Source organism: Phaseolus vulgaris, chromosome 7 (genome assembly GCF_051622355.1).
Source record: "Phaseolus vulgaris cultivar YP4 chromosome 7, ASM5162235v1, whole genome shotgun sequence".
NCBI classification, from domain to species: Eukaryota; Viridiplantae; Streptophyta; class Magnoliopsida; order Fabales; family Fabaceae; genus Phaseolus; species Phaseolus vulgaris.
This window is the reverse complement of record NC_143504.1, coordinates 58,650,502-58,668,587: the sequence shown is the minus strand read 5'-3', so window position 1 is coordinate 58,668,587 and position 18,086 is coordinate 58,650,502. Positions and strand designations below refer to the sequence as shown.

Sequence of the window (18,086 nt, the reverse complement as noted above, 5' to 3'; positions counted from 1 at the left end):
TTAAAAAATTTGTAAGTAAAAGATATTTATTATAAGTTTTTGTACTAAACTAATGTTTTTTTTTAAAATTATGATTTTGGATAAATTTATTTTTTATAAAAATGGATAAAATCATACTTTATGAATACCATTTCAGGATAAAAATCTTATTCAATAAATATGATTTTGGGTTCACTTTCACTGAAAACATGACTTCTACTCTAAAATCATATGAAAATATATTTAATGTATATTAAATGGGGAAACTTCTAATACTTAGAATAACATAAGTATAAGTTCTGATAACATAAATTAAATAATTATATTAGCTTAAACTTGACATTGTGAGGTTATATTTATCTACATGACCAAAGAACCTATAATGTATTCGAAAGAAAAGAGAAATTATTTTTTTTTTACATTTTTTTTTCTTACAACTCCACTTAATAATAAAATATTATAGTTAATTAATAAAAATAAAATTTCAAAAATAAAATAATAATATATATTTAGTTGTGAATATCATTACTAAAAAAAATACATGCATGGACATTTTCCGCGTTGCAAGAGACACGAACGCTTCGTTCAGTTATGCTTAAAGACTGACTGACCCCGGAAAGTTTCATACGTTGAAAGGTTGTTGAGTGGAATTGCAACGCGGTACCAAACAGACAACAAAATCACTGTCAATTGCAATTTGCATTGCACCATTTGTTTTCGCTCTACAATGCGAAACACCATCACCGCTTCTTCCAAACGCTCTGCAACCTTCACATTGCACAGCCACACCTCATCACTCTCATCACTCTCTTCATTCTCATCATTCCACCTCCGTCGTCATGTTGCGCTCTCTCTGGCGATCCATCGATCGCTTCTCCGTTCAACACTTCCAGTAAGTGATTAATCGAATTCTTCTCGTTAGGTTTCGCCTTGAGATTCCGTTGCTATTTTCATCGTTAACTTCGTTGTTCGTAAATTTCGGTGATGAATTGAATGTCTACGATGCATCTTGAGGTTCTTTTGTTGATGTGGTTACAGATATGTAATAAATGAACTGCGGAAGATCAAAGTTGTGGACCAAAATAACAGAGTAACAAGCGTATTTGTTTGAGCGTTTTCTTTAGCATGAGAAAACTGCAATGTATTTATGCGTGCCTTTTATTGCAGGAGCTGGTGATGGATTTATTGCAGTCTGTTGTGGAGATTGTGATGTACGGCGATAGGCAAGATCCGCACATTTTTGAGTATGGATCTGTTTGTTCTCATGTTGTTCTTGTTTTCTTGATGAGGTTTTTATAATTGTGACGGATTGAAAATATTATTTAGATGTTTCATGGAGCGCCAAGTGCTGGCGGACTTCGTTCACATTCTTAAGATCAGTCAAGATTCGAAAATTGAGGCACCACTGCTTCAGTATCTTAGCATAATGATTCAAAACATGGACAGTGAACATTCAATTTGTAAGATGGCTAATTTAATAATTTGATGTCTCTGGTTAAACTCACTTGCTCCTGAGTTTTACTTGTTTATGCATACTTAGTTGATATCTGCAGGATGCATTCATTTTACAAAATATAGTGTTCCTCTTCAATCCTTGGCTCTTCGGCTTAGTACTGTCACTGGTATTTAGTATAAATTGGTGCCTTATTTGCATGGTGCAGACTATTGCTTCAGCAATGGTTATATCAACAAGATTATTTCACATCCCTTCAAATTTGATGGAGGAGACCTTGCTCCATACTATGTTTCTTTCCTAAGGTATAGTCCTTTCCTCCTCTCCTTGCATCTCACTTAATCGCTTCAACATTTATTGCAAGTTTTCCCTGCTTGTTTGAAGACATGCAGTTATGTGCTATACATTTTTTCCTTTCTTTCCTTTAAATAGTATTGGGAAGGGGGCCAATTTTGTAATTCTGATATTTATTTCACATATTTCTTTCTTTGTTTCTTCATCCAGGGCTATTAGCTGCAAAATAAATAGGGACACACTTTGCCTTCTTGTGAATATTCAGGGGGTAAGTTGTATGCATACAAGTGCAACAGTTAGCCGTTCTCTGTTAAATCAAGATCATTATCTTCCCACTTTGGATAAGAAGGCTTGAATTATTTTATTGTTGCACTTATGAGGTCTCAGTTGTTTAACTTATTTCAGTCAATCCATAACCTCATTAACAAAGATAATGCAATGCCATTGTAGTTGAGAAAAGATATTGGCTGAAGTTACATACTTGACTCTAGCATGAATCAGTGTTTTGAGAAAACTTTTACCTCTTTTGAATGCAGTATGAAGGGGGAACAATCATCTTCAGTTAATTTCTACTGTATATAGAAGGCTGTTTTTTCGTCCAGCAGAATTCAGCAAAATTGTTTTAGAAATCTTTTGTTTAAACATTCGACTGCAGGATGCTGTAGTCTCCTTTCCCTTGTATACTGAAGCTCTAAGATTTGCTCAGCATGAAGAAAAGATGATTCATACAGCTATACGTGCGTTGGTTCTGAACATCTATAACGGTATACTTCTCTATTTGAATTGCTAACAGATTATAAGCATGCCTTAGTGTAATATATTTCTGAACTTTTCATCATTTTATCTTGATTCTACAGTGAGTGATGACAAGGTCTATCAATTTATATCAACTCCTCCAGTTTCAGAATATTTCTCTCACCTGATTTGTAGATTAAAAGATCTATGCTTTCGCTTAGATGCTTTTATCTATGATAAAGAGTATGTTAACTTGAATATTTTTTTCATCAAATAATTGTTGGGACTTTATACGCACTCAAGAAGAGTTTTATCTTATGGAGCTAACTGCCTTATACTGAAGCAGGAAAATGGACACTCAGAAAAGAAGGAATGGGATTATTCTTGAATCTGACAAAATTGCGGATGAACTGTACTACTTGAAAGACATTCTTAGTGTTGGCGAGCCTCGTTTGACTAGACTGGTTATGGAAAATCTTTTGAACGGTCTTCTGTTTCCTCTACAATGTTCATTTATGGCTTCAAAGAATAAAAATGTCAGATAAGAAAATTTCCTGCAAACTAGTCTACCTTTTAGTTTTAGTTTCTCTCTGCATTTGTGCCATCCATATATTAATATAATGTTCAGGCATGTTATGATAGGGTGGTGCTCTCCAATTTGTGAATGCTTAGGAATTTGACTCCTCTATGAAGTGAGGTGTATAAAGTGAGAAAGTAAGAGTGTATCTCTTAGGATGTAAGGAGAAGACAAATTATTTAAGATAGTTAGGATATTAATGACTTAGTAATATAAACAGTTGGAAGGACGAGAGGAGAGAAAAAGTATGTTAATTTCGTAGATTGAGCATTAGCTATCTGTGAAGGAGAAAACCCTTATACGAGAGCGCACTCTCCTATTTCTTGTTATTTTCATTTTATTCAATTCCTGGTTCCCAATAGTATCCATGTTTGATTTTAAATGACTTAAAGCATATTAGAACTTAAGAACTTAAAGGATGACATCGGGGGATAGAACATGTGGGCCGACCCATCAGTCAACAGAAAAAAAAATGTGAGACTGGTTGAGTATTTTAATTAGTTAGTTTGTTTAGACTTGCTTCACATAACTCGGAATTTATCCGCACATGCCAATGACCGGACGGTGTAGGTTAGCCACATAACTTGTAACAGAAAAATCTACTATATTTTAAAGAAAAAACAATAATGCCTTTGAAGTTAAAGACAAAGTCATAATTAATTATTATAGTTTTTTTTAGTAGTTTAGTCAATAATTTCTTATGTTTTTTTTTCATGAAATATTCAACTTTACATATTTATTTAATGTAGACATTAATTTTATTTTTATTTAACTTTATTGTCAATAATAAATTAATGGGGTGCAATAAAGATATGAAGTATTAAAACACAATTATTATTTCAATAATTCTATGTAATTTTTTTAAAGATTTTTCTTATACAGGCGGACTCGAAAGTGGGTAAGACAATTATTATGTGAAACAGTTTAATAAAACTAACCTTATAATTGTAATTCTAATATGCACCAGCTAACCTGACCTATTTTTTTGCGAGTCAAATCAAATGTAATCAAAACGGATTGGGAAACTTGCATTACCATCGGTACTAAAACTTGAAATTATAATCATAGAACTTGAATTATAACACATGCTTACTTTCTCACTTTATTCCCCTTCTTTCTTTAAAGGACTTAAATCCAATATTTAATCTATAATATGATAAAATGGATTTTTTTCCATGCAATTGAAAGAGAAAGAAGAAAATCATCATTTAAATTAACCACAAAGTCCTACTTCATACTTTTCAGTAGTTCATTCATTTTTTAGATTTGATTATTTCGAAGAAGAGATCTGTCATACCATTATATTTAAATATTTTTCTCTCCCTTTTGTGCTTGTATTTTCCATGCTTCTTGAAGTGTGCTAATTGAAAGGTTGAACATAGATCTGTTATGAATGGAAAGAAATTCAAAAAATATCTCGGTGGAAACTCCAGCAATTCAGTTGTTTGTCATACTTGCATTTTATTATAATTTTTCTTGACGTGATTACTCATTAAAATTATATCTTTGCCCCAGGGATCTGACTTATCTGCTATCACTTCGCTATATATCATATCCCGCCTTCTCCAGGTTGTTGGTGGAAGAAGCACGATTAACAATGTGGCTTGTGATATTTTGTATCATATTTTGAACTTCAATGTGAGAAGTCCGAGTGAAGGGAATACTTCTGATTTCCATGATGATATTGATACCTTTTCAAAGTTCTTGAATGAAGTGGAAAAAGTTATATCTCATGCTCCTGATTCAAATGGATCTCAAAGTATCAATGAGACCTATTTAGGTGCTCATTGGGAGGGTTTCATGTCTAGAATTAATATTTATAGTCTAAATCATGAAATTTGTTCCAAAAGGTTGGTGATTTGTTAGTTGTCATTGTTTTCATCTGTAAATTTCATTGTAAACTTTTGTAGTGTTGACATACTTTTCTCTTACTTTGTCTCTTATACGTGTTTTGTTTGAGTATGTGTACGTGTACAAGTAGGAAGACCTGTGGGGGAAATCAGAGGACGAGCCTAAGTTAGAAAGGATCTGCATATGATTGTTGATAAATGACTTTCCCAGATTTATTGAAGCTTTGCATAATCTGACCATCAACTTCATGTTAATATATTATTATTTACTTGAGCCTTGGAATGTATTGTTCTTCCTTATTTTCTTGTATGGTTCATGATTGATTTTGTTTGAGCTGTGATGCATGATAAGGTTAGATCCAAAAGTTGTTGAAGATAGTATTTTCTTTTTCCAATTCGAATTTATTTTTCTCTTCTGCTTTTGATATAATGCTTTTATATATTCATCATGAACTTGTTCTTCAGCATGGGTTTGCCATGCAGCTCCTGACATCAGGAGGAAGCCTTTACTGAGGCAGAACATTGATGTATTTAGTAGTGGAAGTTCATGTTCCAGAGTATATTAATATACATGCAGTGAATTTGCTATTGTTCAGGAGTGGAATATTTGCTTTTCTTTTCTGTAAGGATCAAAGCCTATTGTTAGCTTCAATATCTCTGTTGCTTATCCTGACTGACAGTAAAGGTAATGTAATTTTGTTGGTTTATGTAGCCTTACGGTTGTCTTTTAGTAAACGACTGAGTTGTTTCTTGTGTATTTCAATTTCATGCAAGTTTTGCAGATCTTGATTGTCACTTGTCTCTAATGAGTCAGCTATCTGAGATGGGGGATGAGATGGTAAGTATTGATGGAAATATTCGTTTAAATTGAAGAGGATAATCAATTGTCTCTAATGGTTTTGCCCGTAGTTTTGGTCCTGCTCTATCTCTTGCAATACGGCTACCCTCTCTTATACATAAGGGTGATGATATTTTTATTGCTCAACTTTACGTTTATAATAAAATATTAATATTTATAATTAAAAATATTATTATTATTTAAATAAAAATATAGGTAAAATACAAAATATTAAAATAATTTTCAAAAGTAAAAATATTAAAATATTAATATTTAGTAGGGTATAGTAGAGCAATGTGGAAAAAAAACCATTTTCCTGTATATAATCATGATCTTTTTGTTACAGCTTGTTCATTGATAAGCTTGATGTTGACATGTTTTTGTTCTATTTCTTTTTCTTTTAAAATCGATTAAAGGACTACATGCATTTATTATTAGAAAAGTACTAAAACAAAAAAAAATTCTTTGTAAAATTATTATAACTTTTGGAATGTGCAACATTTGAAGTTTCTAAAAACTATTGGGATTAGAAAACATCCAAATCTTCAATTTCAATTCATAATTATCCAAATTTATATTACTTTAAATCTGAAATGAATTTATCTTAATAAATAAATTTATATTTTTTTTATTCTAAGTTCAATTTAAGATTTTTTTTTGGATTTTGAAAATCCAAAATTAAGGTAAGTATTGGTCAATTTAAGTTCTGAGAGGTTTGAGAGGTTAGATCGGGTTCAGTCTAATGAAGGCAAGACTGATCGAGTTGGACCTTAGTCATGCAAGGTTAAGTTAGGCCTAACTCATGCAAGGTCAAGTTGGGGTGGGCCTGATCATGTCAAAGTTAAGTTGCGCTAAGCGTAGGCTAGGCTAAGTTAAACCAAGTTAGGCTAGGCTGGACCAAACCCAATCCTTAAGACAAACCAGACTTAAGTTAAGTTGGGTAAGGTCAAACCTATGTTAGTCTGGGTTGGGTTGGGTTGGGTTGAGTCTAGGTCGGGTTGAAAGGGATCCAAGTGGAAAAAAGTCGATTAGGACTAAAGGTCAAACTAAGTTGGTGTGGATAAAGGTAGAGATAAGCCCAAATAAATTGAGTAAAGGCTAGGTTGGTTCAAGCCTAGATTATGTTGGGACTGTGTTGGGTTGAGTCTAAGCTACTTTGGATTGGAATGGATCAAACTAGGCCGAGCTCAAGTCAGACTTGGTTGGGTGAGGTTGAGCTCAAATTTGATTAAGTTGAGGTGAACCTAAATTATGCTAGATTTGACTAGATCAAATCCACGTTAAGGTATGTTTGGTCCGGTAGAACTTGGACCAATTCAAATCTAATTTAAAATATTATGAAAATTGGATTGGAAAAAACTAATTCATTTTTATTTAGTTAAAATGGATCTGAAAATTCCATGATCACATTTATATCTTGTCAATAGCTGACACCTGTTTGTTTCAGATCCATTTTATGTTTTATGTTTTTCCATTTTGTTCTTTGTTTCTACATTTTGCAGACTAATGGCACACCAACATCTAAGACTGTGGATGGAAGTATCTTCACTAAATATATGCCTGAGGTATATCTAACATTATTTTTTATGTGTTAAATCAAGTTGTCCTTTTTATTTATTTTTGTTATGTTGTTTTAGTAGAATTGGGTTCTGTACCGCATGCATGCAGAATAACAAAATTACTATATCCTTTTAAATTTGACAGATTTTAAAAGCACTGTTGAACGTTTTAGCCTTCCAGCAACCCCTCTCAATAATGATGCTATGGCATGCGGGGTGGTGCCTGCAAAAGCTACTCATCTTCCATAAAATGGGACTTGACGGCGATAATCTCCTCCTATTCACTGTAAGTATTCAACAATTGAATCTAATTTCTTAACACCTGCAAGTGGATATGTCCTTGCGTGGAGAAATACTCATATTTTCCTATTACAGCTTTTTCTAGGTGAATTAAATTTAAAGATGTATCAATTTTAGAAACTTCCATAGCTTTTGATTATTTTTCTTTCCAGTGTTTCTGTTCAGTCTATTTTTACCTTTAGTTGTCAAGTCTAGAAGATCATCTAGGTATTATTTTAGGTACAGTATTTTAGTTATTATGCAAAAGAAGTGTATCATTAAGCTCACACTTTGTAATGAAATTATGTAAGCTGCCAGACCAATATTTGAACTAAACCATAGAGGGTTAATTGTAGATGCTATATCTTACTGTTACAAGAATCTCAAGGAATATGATGAAATCAATGTTTGAACGATAGAGGATTTATTATATATACTAAATGTAATTATTAGAAGAATCTCAAAATACCCTAATAATAGTATTATGTGCCTAATTGCATTATTTACAAATATTTTCAACACTCTCCCAAGCTAGAGTTTTGCAACAAGCTTATCGAATACCTAACATAACAAAAGGTCTCCCAAAGCCTCAATGAGATTGTTTGAGTCGACAAAACTAGTATAATATAGAGTCATCACCTTCATTACATTGAAATGCTGAGTTAATGCTAAATCAGCCACAAATAAAACGAGGAGATTGCGTAAGGCCTTGTCACAGGATGGCATTCCATGCCAATGGACTCCCCCGATCAACAAATTCTAGAATTTGTCCATATAAACTTTACTTTTAAAATCACCATTGAGGAAATCATTATTGAAATTCAGCTGATGAAGGGAAGGGACCATAGACAAAAGCAATCAAAGACAGAGAAAGAAGAACAAAACTCATCTGATATAATGTGATATGAACCCACTATCCCTAAAGCTTAATATGCTAGGTGATGGCGCTTGAAAGGTTTTATATTACATTTCAAGTAGTTATAAAAAAATATAGTTTAAATGCCTTTTAGTTACTATACAATAAATATAGATAAATGTATTGATGAACTACACTTGACATGTTAACGTATTATTTTTGTGTATACATGTGGTCCATTTATTACATGTTATGGGAGTTAAGATTTACTTATTCATGTTATTATAAGTTCATGAGTACCAATTACAAAATTGCATTCATGCATTCAAAGTTTCTAAAGTTTTATAATTTCTAGTTTCCATCGGCAGACTTCCTATGATCGGTCACGTGTAAAGTTTATGAAAGAACTCGATGGAGTTTGGTTAGATCATATTCCAGATACACTAATTACAGAATTGGCAAGCTGTAAAAGAGGTATTTATTAATTCGTTCACTTAGAGATTGTGCGTACTCTCTTTTTGAGTAACTTGGTATTTGAACAGTTAAAACAAGTCTAGTATATGCTTAAAATAGATCAACATGGTGCATACATATTTTTGTAACTCAATGGGAAAAAAAGGAAGGTCATTGAAATTTTGGTTTTTGACAGATTCCAATGCCTATGTTTGATTCAGTCCTGATGGGACTAAGATTGTACTGCTAATATAAATTACCTTGTTGTACTAATATGAAATTAGCTTATAATGGTTTATAATTTTTTCTAATGCACATCCCTCTTATTGCATGCAGTTCTTGAACAATCTTCACAACATAAAGATCCATTATTCATGTTGGAGCTTGTTCTTCACCAACAACCGGCCAATGGTATTGTCATTATTGCACAAACACATCCTCGATGATATTTCACTTTTACTGTTGAGCAGAACCAAGTACTATTTATGATTTCATAAAAATATGTCTGTGACAGGTCAAACCGCTTCATATTTTGCTTGGCAAAGGATGGTTGATGCAGTGAAGGTGCTGTCATATTTCTTTCCAATTGTGATTCATATTAATATTGTTCCACGATTTTAGTTGATACTGTAAATTATTTTATGCTTTATCTTTCATTCTCTAATACTCATCAAGCATACTTCTAATACCAGTTGTTTATTCAGGCTTTTGTTCTCCAGATCCAGTTGAGGACATTTATTTTCAAAGGTGAATTGCTTGAAAAGCCATTATTGAACATGATTTCCAGTTCTACCAATGATTCTGGAGTAATTCGTGCTTCAAATATTTCATCTGCTAGCTTCGGGTCCAATGTTTCGCTGGGTACGCACCAGTATATTTATACTTGGTTCTGCCTCTGGCAGTTTTTTTCTTTTGTAAATTCTAATGATTTCGTAACTGTGGCAGAGTCCGGCATACCTTGTGGAATTGCATTTTCAAATTCTGAAATTAGGGATATATATGTAATTCCAGTAGCAAGCGGAATAACTGGAAAATTGGTTCTAGCAGAGAAGCACCCATTCCGCAGTCGACATGGAGTTGTGATTGCGATTGCTCCGTTGGCAGGGTTATGTGTACGTCAATATTGCTGTGACCTTTTGCTGAGCTTAGCTTTTATAGTCTTTGATGATGTTAGTCTGATTACATAAGTAAAATAATCATGTGAAGATACTTGATGTTGTCTCGTTTAATTAAGTTGGTTTTCAAAACCACCTCTTTTTTTTTTCCTCTCTAGTGTTTTGTTTGAGTGTGCACGCATGGCTTTAGATAGTTTTATCGTAAACACTTCAATTTTTCGACATCAGGTTTTCTTTTTTAAAATTTAAAAGACCAATAACAGAGAAAATCCATAAATTTTTAGCTGGTAGGGAGTTGATATTTTTTTATCAATTCATCATGTTTTCATTTCTGCGCTGTGTTTCACTGACTCCTTTTATCTGGTTGATTCAGCCCAAGATAGATGAGGAGCACTCCTCATGGTTGCATCTTCGAATTAGAGAGTTTGACCCACAGTTTTATTCAATGAAAGCTAGAAGAAACCACCTGAGCATGCCTGATGATCATACGGCAGATGGGAGATGGACCCTTGGTTTCCCAAATGCAAGAGCTTGTGAGGAAGCTCAGTTAGCGATTCTGAATGAAATGGGCAAGCAGAGATCAGCCGTGGAGTATATGCTTGCTCCATTACTTGAGGATGATTTTGGATTAGCTGAAAACTCAGCTAGTTTAAGTTGTTAGAATCAGTATTCATGGTTAGTTTTATATTCTTCCCTCTTTTAGTTATTGTCTCTCCCTTTTCTTTATAGTTTTGCATATTATTTTAGGCTACGTGGTTTTATGATATTTTGGATGACGTAGAATTTCTGGATGTAAACAATGCTTTGTAATAGATCTTTTGATGGTTCATTTTCTATAGCTCCTAGTACAAGAACCTACAGGATTCCTGAGGCTTCTACAGTGTTTAGGATGTGCATGTTGTGTTGCGTGTCTATAAAAACACAACAATTTGGGATGTTTCTTTTGTTCTGACTTCAGTCATGTATTCATCTATACTATTAACAATCGTCCCTTTGAGTGGGCTCTACAATGGACATTATCGTATGCATCATTCTGAAGTATAATTTCATAGTTAATAACACCCATTATTTTGTCAAAATGGATAGCTTTAATGAATTTAAGAAAAGTTGGGAAAACAATTTTTTTATTTGCCTACGAACAATTGATAGGGTGTTTTATCATCATACTATGCTTTACTCCCCTAACCAAAATCTAATAACCATAAAAGATTTAATATTATACACATCCAACATATATTTGTGTCAAAAAGCTAAAAAATAACTGGAGTTGTGCTTTTTTAACAACTATTTATTTTAAATAAATTATTCTTATGTAGTTGTGAATAAACAGATGTAACAAGTCATTCTCATAAATTTTGTAAGCAAAATAGCAATGAAAACACAAGAGCAGAGTCTATAGTTCTATTGACTAGCTCAATAATTTCATAAAATAACTTCTATGTTGGTCAAAATAACTTATAAACTAAACTAAATGTATATGTTACACAAACTTATTCTTTATCAATTATCGTAACTAGATATTGTAAGCTTCTGATGTAATTAATTGCATCAATCGAACTTAAATTCTTGGCTAAAAAACTTAGATTTTGTCTAAAATGGCAATATCGTTAACTATATGATGCAATTAAGTGCTCAATTAAACCAAATACTTTATAATTAACAATAAATAATGGATAATAATTAAACAAAATTATGGAAAATAATGAAACGAAACTTTTGTTGTAGAATTACTTACCCGAGTTATAGTATATAGATTAAAAATAATAAATTACAAACAACAATAAACATTTTATGGAAAGACATTTATTGTCTTAAAAAAACTTGATAGCAATGGAGAAGTGAAGATCTTTTATCGGGTTTGACTCCAAATAGTGTGGTAGTGGAGATATTCATCGGCGGAGTGACCCTTAAAAGTTGATTGATAGGCACTCGCGTAAAGGATAAAATTGAAGATAAACAAGTAGAAATAATGGTAAGAGATCCTTATAAAAGAAGAACACAATAATTTAGTTGGTTAATCCATTTTTATGTAAGAGGTTTGTGAAGAGATCAAGGGTACTCTTGAATTCACCTTAATATATACTGTATTCTTACATAATGAATAAGACTTTTTGGTTATCTTTGTTTTCATATTATATATCTTTTTCTCTAATTCTAATTTAATCTATTATTTAATATTAAAATAATAAATTTTAAACATAATTTAACTTTATAAAATTTAATTTTATGAAACTAACTCAATCATATTCTATACATTTTAGACCATATAATTTTTTTAAAACTTAAAATATTAATTCATTTGTTCTATTGGTAAAAGAATAAATATGTGGAATCCTGTTGCAAAATTCATGTGCATAACTAAAAAACAATAAGGTAATCATCATCAATATTAACATTCAACCAAAAACACCGAACCTTACCAACAATATCAAACTATTGGACTGTTTCTGGATATTGTAGGTATAGAGGATAAAATTCAATACTTGGCTACACCTTCTTCTTAACTATTAACCAACTTATTCATACTCTCTTATGAAACATTTCCTTCACATTATAAAACATCATATATTTTGAACATTATGTTTAATTTGTTTATTATTTTGAACTTTAATTTTATTACTTGTGTTATTTTGAGCTTGTAGATCTTATTGTTGCACTTTTTTTCTGAGATTAAAATTAACTAAAATTAAAATGAATTTAAAAAAAAAATATTTTTTACGTTAATTATTAAATGCAAGTACGAAAATGCTATTTTTTACATTGATCGCTAAATGGACTATTGTAAAAAGTGACCCTTTTACATGAATTTTATACAGTGGATGCAAAAAAAAAACTCTTTACTTTCTCTATCTTCTCAAAATAATGTAAGAAAGATAGTTGGATATACTTGGTAATAATATACATATCTAGTTACATAATAATATCAAAGGGAATGCAATTTGTTTAATCCCTAGCCCTAGCCTAAGAACACAAAGACATGATGAATAAAGAGAATTAAAAGAAGCCTAAACTAAAAAAAGAAAGAAAAAAAAAAAACTATTGTTGAAATTGTTCTCCTCACAATTCCTGAAAGTTGAACATAATCTTTCTGTCCACGAATTCAAGAAGCCCAATTTCATCCACCGATCGATCCTCAACCTCGTTCTCATCATCAATGGAAATATTCAAATCCAAAGCACCAATGTCACCATTGTGTTCTTCCTCGGTAAACGATCTTTGTTTGACCGAAGGAGAACAAGTTCTTGACCTTGAACTGAAACTTTCACAGCTGAGAATGATGATTGCGTCGCAAAGTGCAATCTCTTCACCGTTTGAATCCTTAACTCTTCCTCTCTCCATGGCCCTTTTGAAACCAAGTTGAGAACAATAATCCGCTTGCTCTATATCTTCAACAACAAACACTCTGTGAGGGTTCTTCATCACTGCTTCTGCGAACCTCTCAATGTAACTGCAACTTCTTTCTTCTCTCCATCTTTTCTTCCTGCTATAATCATCGCTTGAATCTGCTCTCGTTGACGCGAAACTACTCAACGCTATGGAAACCACGTCGTTGCGGGACCCGAAAACGAGACGAGCCAATTCTCGTGTTATTTTCTCTTTTGCTTCGACGTCAACACCTTGGAACACCAGCCACGTGTCTTCTTTCAGTTCTTCGCCGTTTCTCGCTTTTCCTTTTCTCCTCACCGTGCCAGAACGGCACTGCAAAACGGTGGTGGCGATTTCTGGTATTATATCCTTCTGCCACGTCACCTTTTTCTCCAAGGCATTGCAGAGTGTTTTCATGTTCTCCGAGTTGAACTCCTTGAACCTGCTCACGTGCTCCACTTCCATGACGTCACTGGAAGAAGCGGAATTAGGGTTGGGAGATGAGAAGGGTTGCGTTGTGGTGGCGTCCTTGCTCTCTGGAATGTACACTCGCAAAGTGGGTTCGTTGGGGTTGCTGCAACCGTTGTTTGAGATCCAGAAATGGTGGTTGTTCAATAAATCTTTGGGTGAAGCTCCTTGCCACTCTTGATTAGAATGTTGTTGTTCGTATGAGAAGCCTGAGGTTGAGGAAGAGGGTGATACTGAGGACAGTGTGAGGGTTTTGTCACAAGAATAAGGTTGCTTTTGGATTGAACTGCACATAGAGTTCCACTTTTTGCATAGCTCTCCCACTGGGACACAGTTCTGTCGGAATACACCACAAAAACATTAACTAGGAGAAAGATAACATGATTTCATGACACATGTCGTTTTCCATTGAACAACTGAAAACAGTAAACCAGAAACCGTAAACAGTGAACTTTAAGGAAGTTGGTACAGTTTGAGTGAGAAGTTGAATGAGTTTGAAGACATGAGAAGAGAAAAGGAAAGAGAGAGAATTTCTGAGTAAGAATAGTATATTAAAACCCTTAAATTTTGTAGGATTCCTTAGAATTTGTGTAATTTTAATGCAAATGATATCTTAATATAATATACTAATGCGAGTGGAATCCTTTGAAGGTGTGTTTGATTGGGATAATGAAAACCTGATCATTGTAGGTGATTCCTTTATTCTCATTTTTGTACTGTTGGAGCCATGCAGGGAGGGTTGAAGTTGAGGAGTCACTATTACAAGTACTGCTTTGGAAGCTTCGAATTTCGGTCTCATTCTTGGTGGAAGGTTCTGCGAAGCAAGGTTGTTGTTTCTCATCATCCCCCACTCCTTCCAGTAAGAGCCAGCTAGTTCTGTTGTCAGCTTTCTTGTTTATGGGCTCATTTTGTTGACCACTGTGGAAAAATAGAAGACCATGATAAGATAACATTATCATGAAAAATGATACTTTTATAATTCTTAAACGTTATATACAATTTTGATTTTAATGTAATGAGTTTAAAAATAAATATATATAATAATAGATAAGTTTGAAATTAAATAATATAAAAAGGTATTAAAATAATAGAATTTAAAGTTATAATGTGGTTGTTTAAAAATGTAAGTTCTCAACCTATTATTACCCTTCATTTAATTCGGGTCATATTCCACTTTCAAACTTATTCAGAGAACAGTAACAAAAAAAATGGAAAAAAGGGTCTAAAAAAGATATTTTTTTTCAATATTAATTGAAGGAAAACAGATAAAATAAAGAGAAAGAAGAAAAACCTATTTCCTTTGTTAGTTCTAATCAACTAAAGGAAGTCACACTACAACGACTGAAGTCTTACTCGTTTCAGTGCATACACTTTTAACCAAAGTTCTTTTGCCATTGGTTTTTTCTTCTTATACTCAGTAGCCACTTGAGAAAACTAGTGAGAAAGAAGCAAAAAATTCATAGAGATAAAAGGAAAAAAGAACTGTTTTTCCCAATTTTGTTTACTATGCATTTCTTCCCCTCCCACTTTTCTTTTCCAGTTTTAATCTTTAAAAAGCAAAAGCTAATTCCATTTTTTCCCTTTTCCTATGCCTGTTTTCAGCTAATCAACTATTCATCCAAAGAAAGAACAGTTCGGGAAATGGGATACAGAAGATTGAATCAACCAATTCAAAGCCACCCAACAATTAAAAAAACATGTTTGGAAACCATAAACCCATATCTCAAACATGAAAATCTCATAACTCTTAACTTTATAGAAAATGTGTTCAATTATATACTCACACACATTTTTAAATAGAGTCATTTCAAGAACATCTCAACCTTATAAAAAGCAGAAGTAAAACTCATCGTCTACCCATAACTTGAGTCACATATATATGTATCTTTATATGTATCTTTATAGCTTATAATGAATGAGGTTTTGTAATTATATCGAACTTTACCAAAACTGATTTACCTGTCAGTGATGAGACTCAAGCGCAAGGTTCCGGCAGGGACAGTAATGGGATGAAGATCCCAAAGAGTCTCCAACGATGGCTGCCCAATTTTGCATCTCATGTAAGCTTGAAAAGTGGCAACAGCCATCAACCAAAACCTTCCACCATTCTCTTCAACCTCACTCACAAGCTTCCCAATCTCCATCACCATGTGCTCCACACCACAATAACACCCTCTCCCTTGTGATCCACCACCTCTATAATCCAACACCCATTTAAGATCTCCCAAGTACAAAACATACCCTTTCCCATCTTCACTTCCCTTCACAACCCTCCTAATCTCTTCAACCTTTTCCTCAACTTCAACTCTCGAAACACTCCCAAAAGAAGAAAGTGAAAGAGGGAGAAACTTCACACCCCTCAGACTCTCACCACCATCCCCTTTATCAACCTTTTCCATCACTCCTCTAACCACACTCTCCAAACTACTCACACACTCTCCCACTATCACAACACTTCTCTTTCTCTCACTCCCCAGATTCTCAATCACACTAGCAACATCCTCACCCCTAATGGGATCCAACACCAACCCTTTCTCTTTCTCTTTCTCTTTCTCTCCACTACTACTCTCTTCCTTTGCCTTAGCATTACTGTTATCACTACCATTATTCTGAGAGCATATTTCCAGAGAAACCGCTTGCTCAACGTTGCTTTTCACTTGAGTGCTGGAGAACCCAGCCTCCCTCATGACGCGGCTCACACTGGGGTCATCCAAGATCGAAATAATGAGTTGCTCCAGTTCTATCTTCACTGCCAGAAGAGGTTGCTGTTGATTCTCGATGGATCCACGTCGCTGGTGCGCTTGAGCGCGTTTGAACGCGGCAACCAGAGCGTTTGAGATGGAGGGACAGGCGTGAGAGTGGTGGTGGTGGGAGCCTTGCAACATGGGGCTGGAGGCGGTTGAAGCCGGTAACCGGTTGAGCGCCACGTTGAAGCAGAGCTCCAAAGCCTTGCACTGAAGAGGGTGAGAGTGGGATTGGAGACACGCGGTTCTGAGAAGGCCGTTGGTGATGGAGAGCATGGTGTGTGCCACGTGGAGAGGCGTGACTTGCGCGTGCCCACGACGCTTGGCGAGTGTTACTGCTTGCTTCACTATGGTTGCAGCTTCCTGGGTTAGACCCTGTTGCACGGCGCAGCTTCCTGTTCTCATGTTGGAGGATGATATAAGAAGAGTGAAAGCAAGGTGAGAAATAGTGAAAAGCTTGGTGTTGAGGTTGATCAAGGTGTTGGTGGTGGCATATTGGGTGAGAGGGTGGTGTTAATTTGTAGGGTAGGGTGGGGAAGTGAGGTGTTGTTTTGGAAGCAGGGTTTAGAGGGATATGATGTGTGGAGGTAGCTAACGTGATAATAATGTAACTGGTTTGGTGCATATGAGATATTAAGCATAAAATAGTGAGAAAGTTTTGGGGAAAAAGAGGGAGTGTATGGTACGTAATTCCATCACCTTTACATTAACAAGGCTGTCATGTCAAAATTAGAGCAACTTTTTCCACCCCGTTCTAGCCTTTAAAGCTGCCCATCCTGCCCAATATACTATTAACTAATCCTTTTGTGGAGGTGGGTTCGTCTAAAAGACAAAGAGAGAGGGAGGAGGAAGAAGAGGAAGAGAAAGAGAAATAAAAATGTACCAGATGGGTATCAGACGACTCAATCTCGAGTCTAACAACCAATCTCACAACCAATCGACCGAGTCAAAGAATATCTAAGATTATATAATAAATAACATTAACGAAAGTTACAATAACACTTAATGAATCATATTCATATTTCTATTAATTCGGGATCATAATGCATATCAGTTGATAACTGATATCCAGTCGACTTGAAGGAAAGAGTAAGAAGGGTCCACATAACCGACCGAGCACCAATAACAAAGGGAGAAGACTTCAAAGAAAGAGTGAGAAGACTATTGACAGATCAACAATTGTACTCCCTTTTTGTCATAGAGGTACAAGAAAGAGTATTATGGAAATTTATGAAGGATGAAGTGTGCTTTTCTTGTGGGTGAGGTAAATTTGTGGCAGATACTATTAACTAATCTTTTTCCCTTTTCTCTCTTTTTATCTCTCTTTCTTTCGTTCTTCTTCCCTTGGATATTGCTTTCAGCCACATGGCCACGTAGAGGTCGAAGATGCTCATTTGAAGCTCAAAAGCATAAAATGAGCGTCCCTTTTGAGTAGATAATGCCATATTTTACTTTTAATATTGCTTTATGATAGAGCGCTTTACTTTAAGCAAAAGATGGAGGGTATATTAAAATTGGAG

The 18,086-nt window shown here is 34.2% G+C and overlaps 2 protein-coding genes across 5 annotated transcripts; one reads left to right on the top strand and one right to left on the bottom strand.

The window, feature by feature from the left end:
• The first annotated feature begins 623 nt into the window (after positions 1-623).
• On the top strand, positions 624-11,022 carry LOC137830764 (protein TRANSPARENT TESTA 9). Of its 4 annotated transcripts, none has more exons than XM_068638281.1 (20): positions 624-871; positions 1,018-1,069; positions 1,147-1,223; positions 1,306-1,439; positions 1,641-1,737; positions 1,937-1,994; positions 2,382-2,490; positions 2,584-2,704; positions 2,808-2,997; positions 4,554-4,888; positions 5,485-5,573; positions 5,671-5,726; positions 7,229-7,291; positions 7,431-7,571; positions 8,789-8,894; positions 9,210-9,284; positions 9,388-9,437; positions 9,578-9,734; positions 9,819-9,985; positions 10,362-11,022. In XM_068638281.1, the coding sequence occupies exons 1-20, from the start codon at positions 819-821 to the stop codon at positions 10,647-10,649; spliced, it is 2,418 nt and encodes an 805-aa protein (XP_068494382.1). In that variant the 5' UTR covers positions 624-818; the 3' UTR covers positions 10,650-11,022. The 4 variants fall into 4 exon arrangements, 3 of the variants coding, with proteins under 3 accessions (XP_068494382.1, XP_090161338.1, XP_090161339.1); XR_016523401.1 differs by having other exon boundaries at positions 682-871; positions 8,776-8,894; XM_090305212.1 differs by lacking the exons at positions 5,671-5,726; positions 7,229-7,291; positions 7,431-7,571; ... (4 more) ...; positions 9,819-9,985; positions 10,362-11,022 and having other exon boundaries at positions 682-871; positions 5,466-5,643.
• Positions 11,023-12,816: 1,794 nt separating this feature from the next.
• LOC137830763 (Double Clp-N motif-containing P-loop nucleoside triphosphate hydrolases superfamily protein) lies at positions 12,817-17,765 on the bottom strand. The gene is made up of 3 exons (XM_068638280.2): positions 15,782-17,765; positions 14,500-14,740; positions 12,817-14,158 (listed from the first exon to the last, which is right to left on the bottom strand). Exons 1-3 carry the CDS (start codon positions 16,969-16,971, stop codon positions 13,046-13,048), a joined length of 2,544 nt encoding a protein of 847 aa, XP_068494381.1. The 5' UTR covers positions 16,972-17,765; the 3' UTR covers positions 12,817-13,045.
• Positions 17,766-18,086: the final 321 nt, after the last annotated feature.

Bases quoted from the DNA above. Each gene is read 5' to 3' on its own strand.
- LOC137830764 (XM_068638281.1), top strand. From the start codon at position 819: ATGTTGCGCTCTCTCTGGCGATCCATCGATCGCTTCTCCGTTCAACAC. The intron at 2,491-2,583 runs GTATACTTCTCT...TTGATTCTACAG, and splicing joins GGTTCTGAACATCTATAACG to TGAGTGATGACAAGGTCTAT. The intron at 9,986-10,361 runs GTACGTCAATAT...TGGTTGATTCAG, and splicing joins CTCCGTTGGCAGGGTTATGT to CCCAAGATAGATGAGGAGCA.
- LOC137830763 (XM_068638280.2), bottom strand. From the start codon at position 16,971: ATGAGAACAGGAAGCTGCGCCGTGCAACAGGGTCTAACCCAGGAAGCT. The intron at 14,741-15,781 runs GTAAATCAGTTT...ATTTTTCCACAG, and splicing joins TTGAGTCTCATCACTGACAG to TGGTCAACAAAATGAGCCCA. The intron at 14,159-14,499 runs GTTTTCATTATC...GTATTCCGACAG, and splicing joins GAATCACCTACAATGATCAG to AACTGTGTCCCAGTGGGAGA.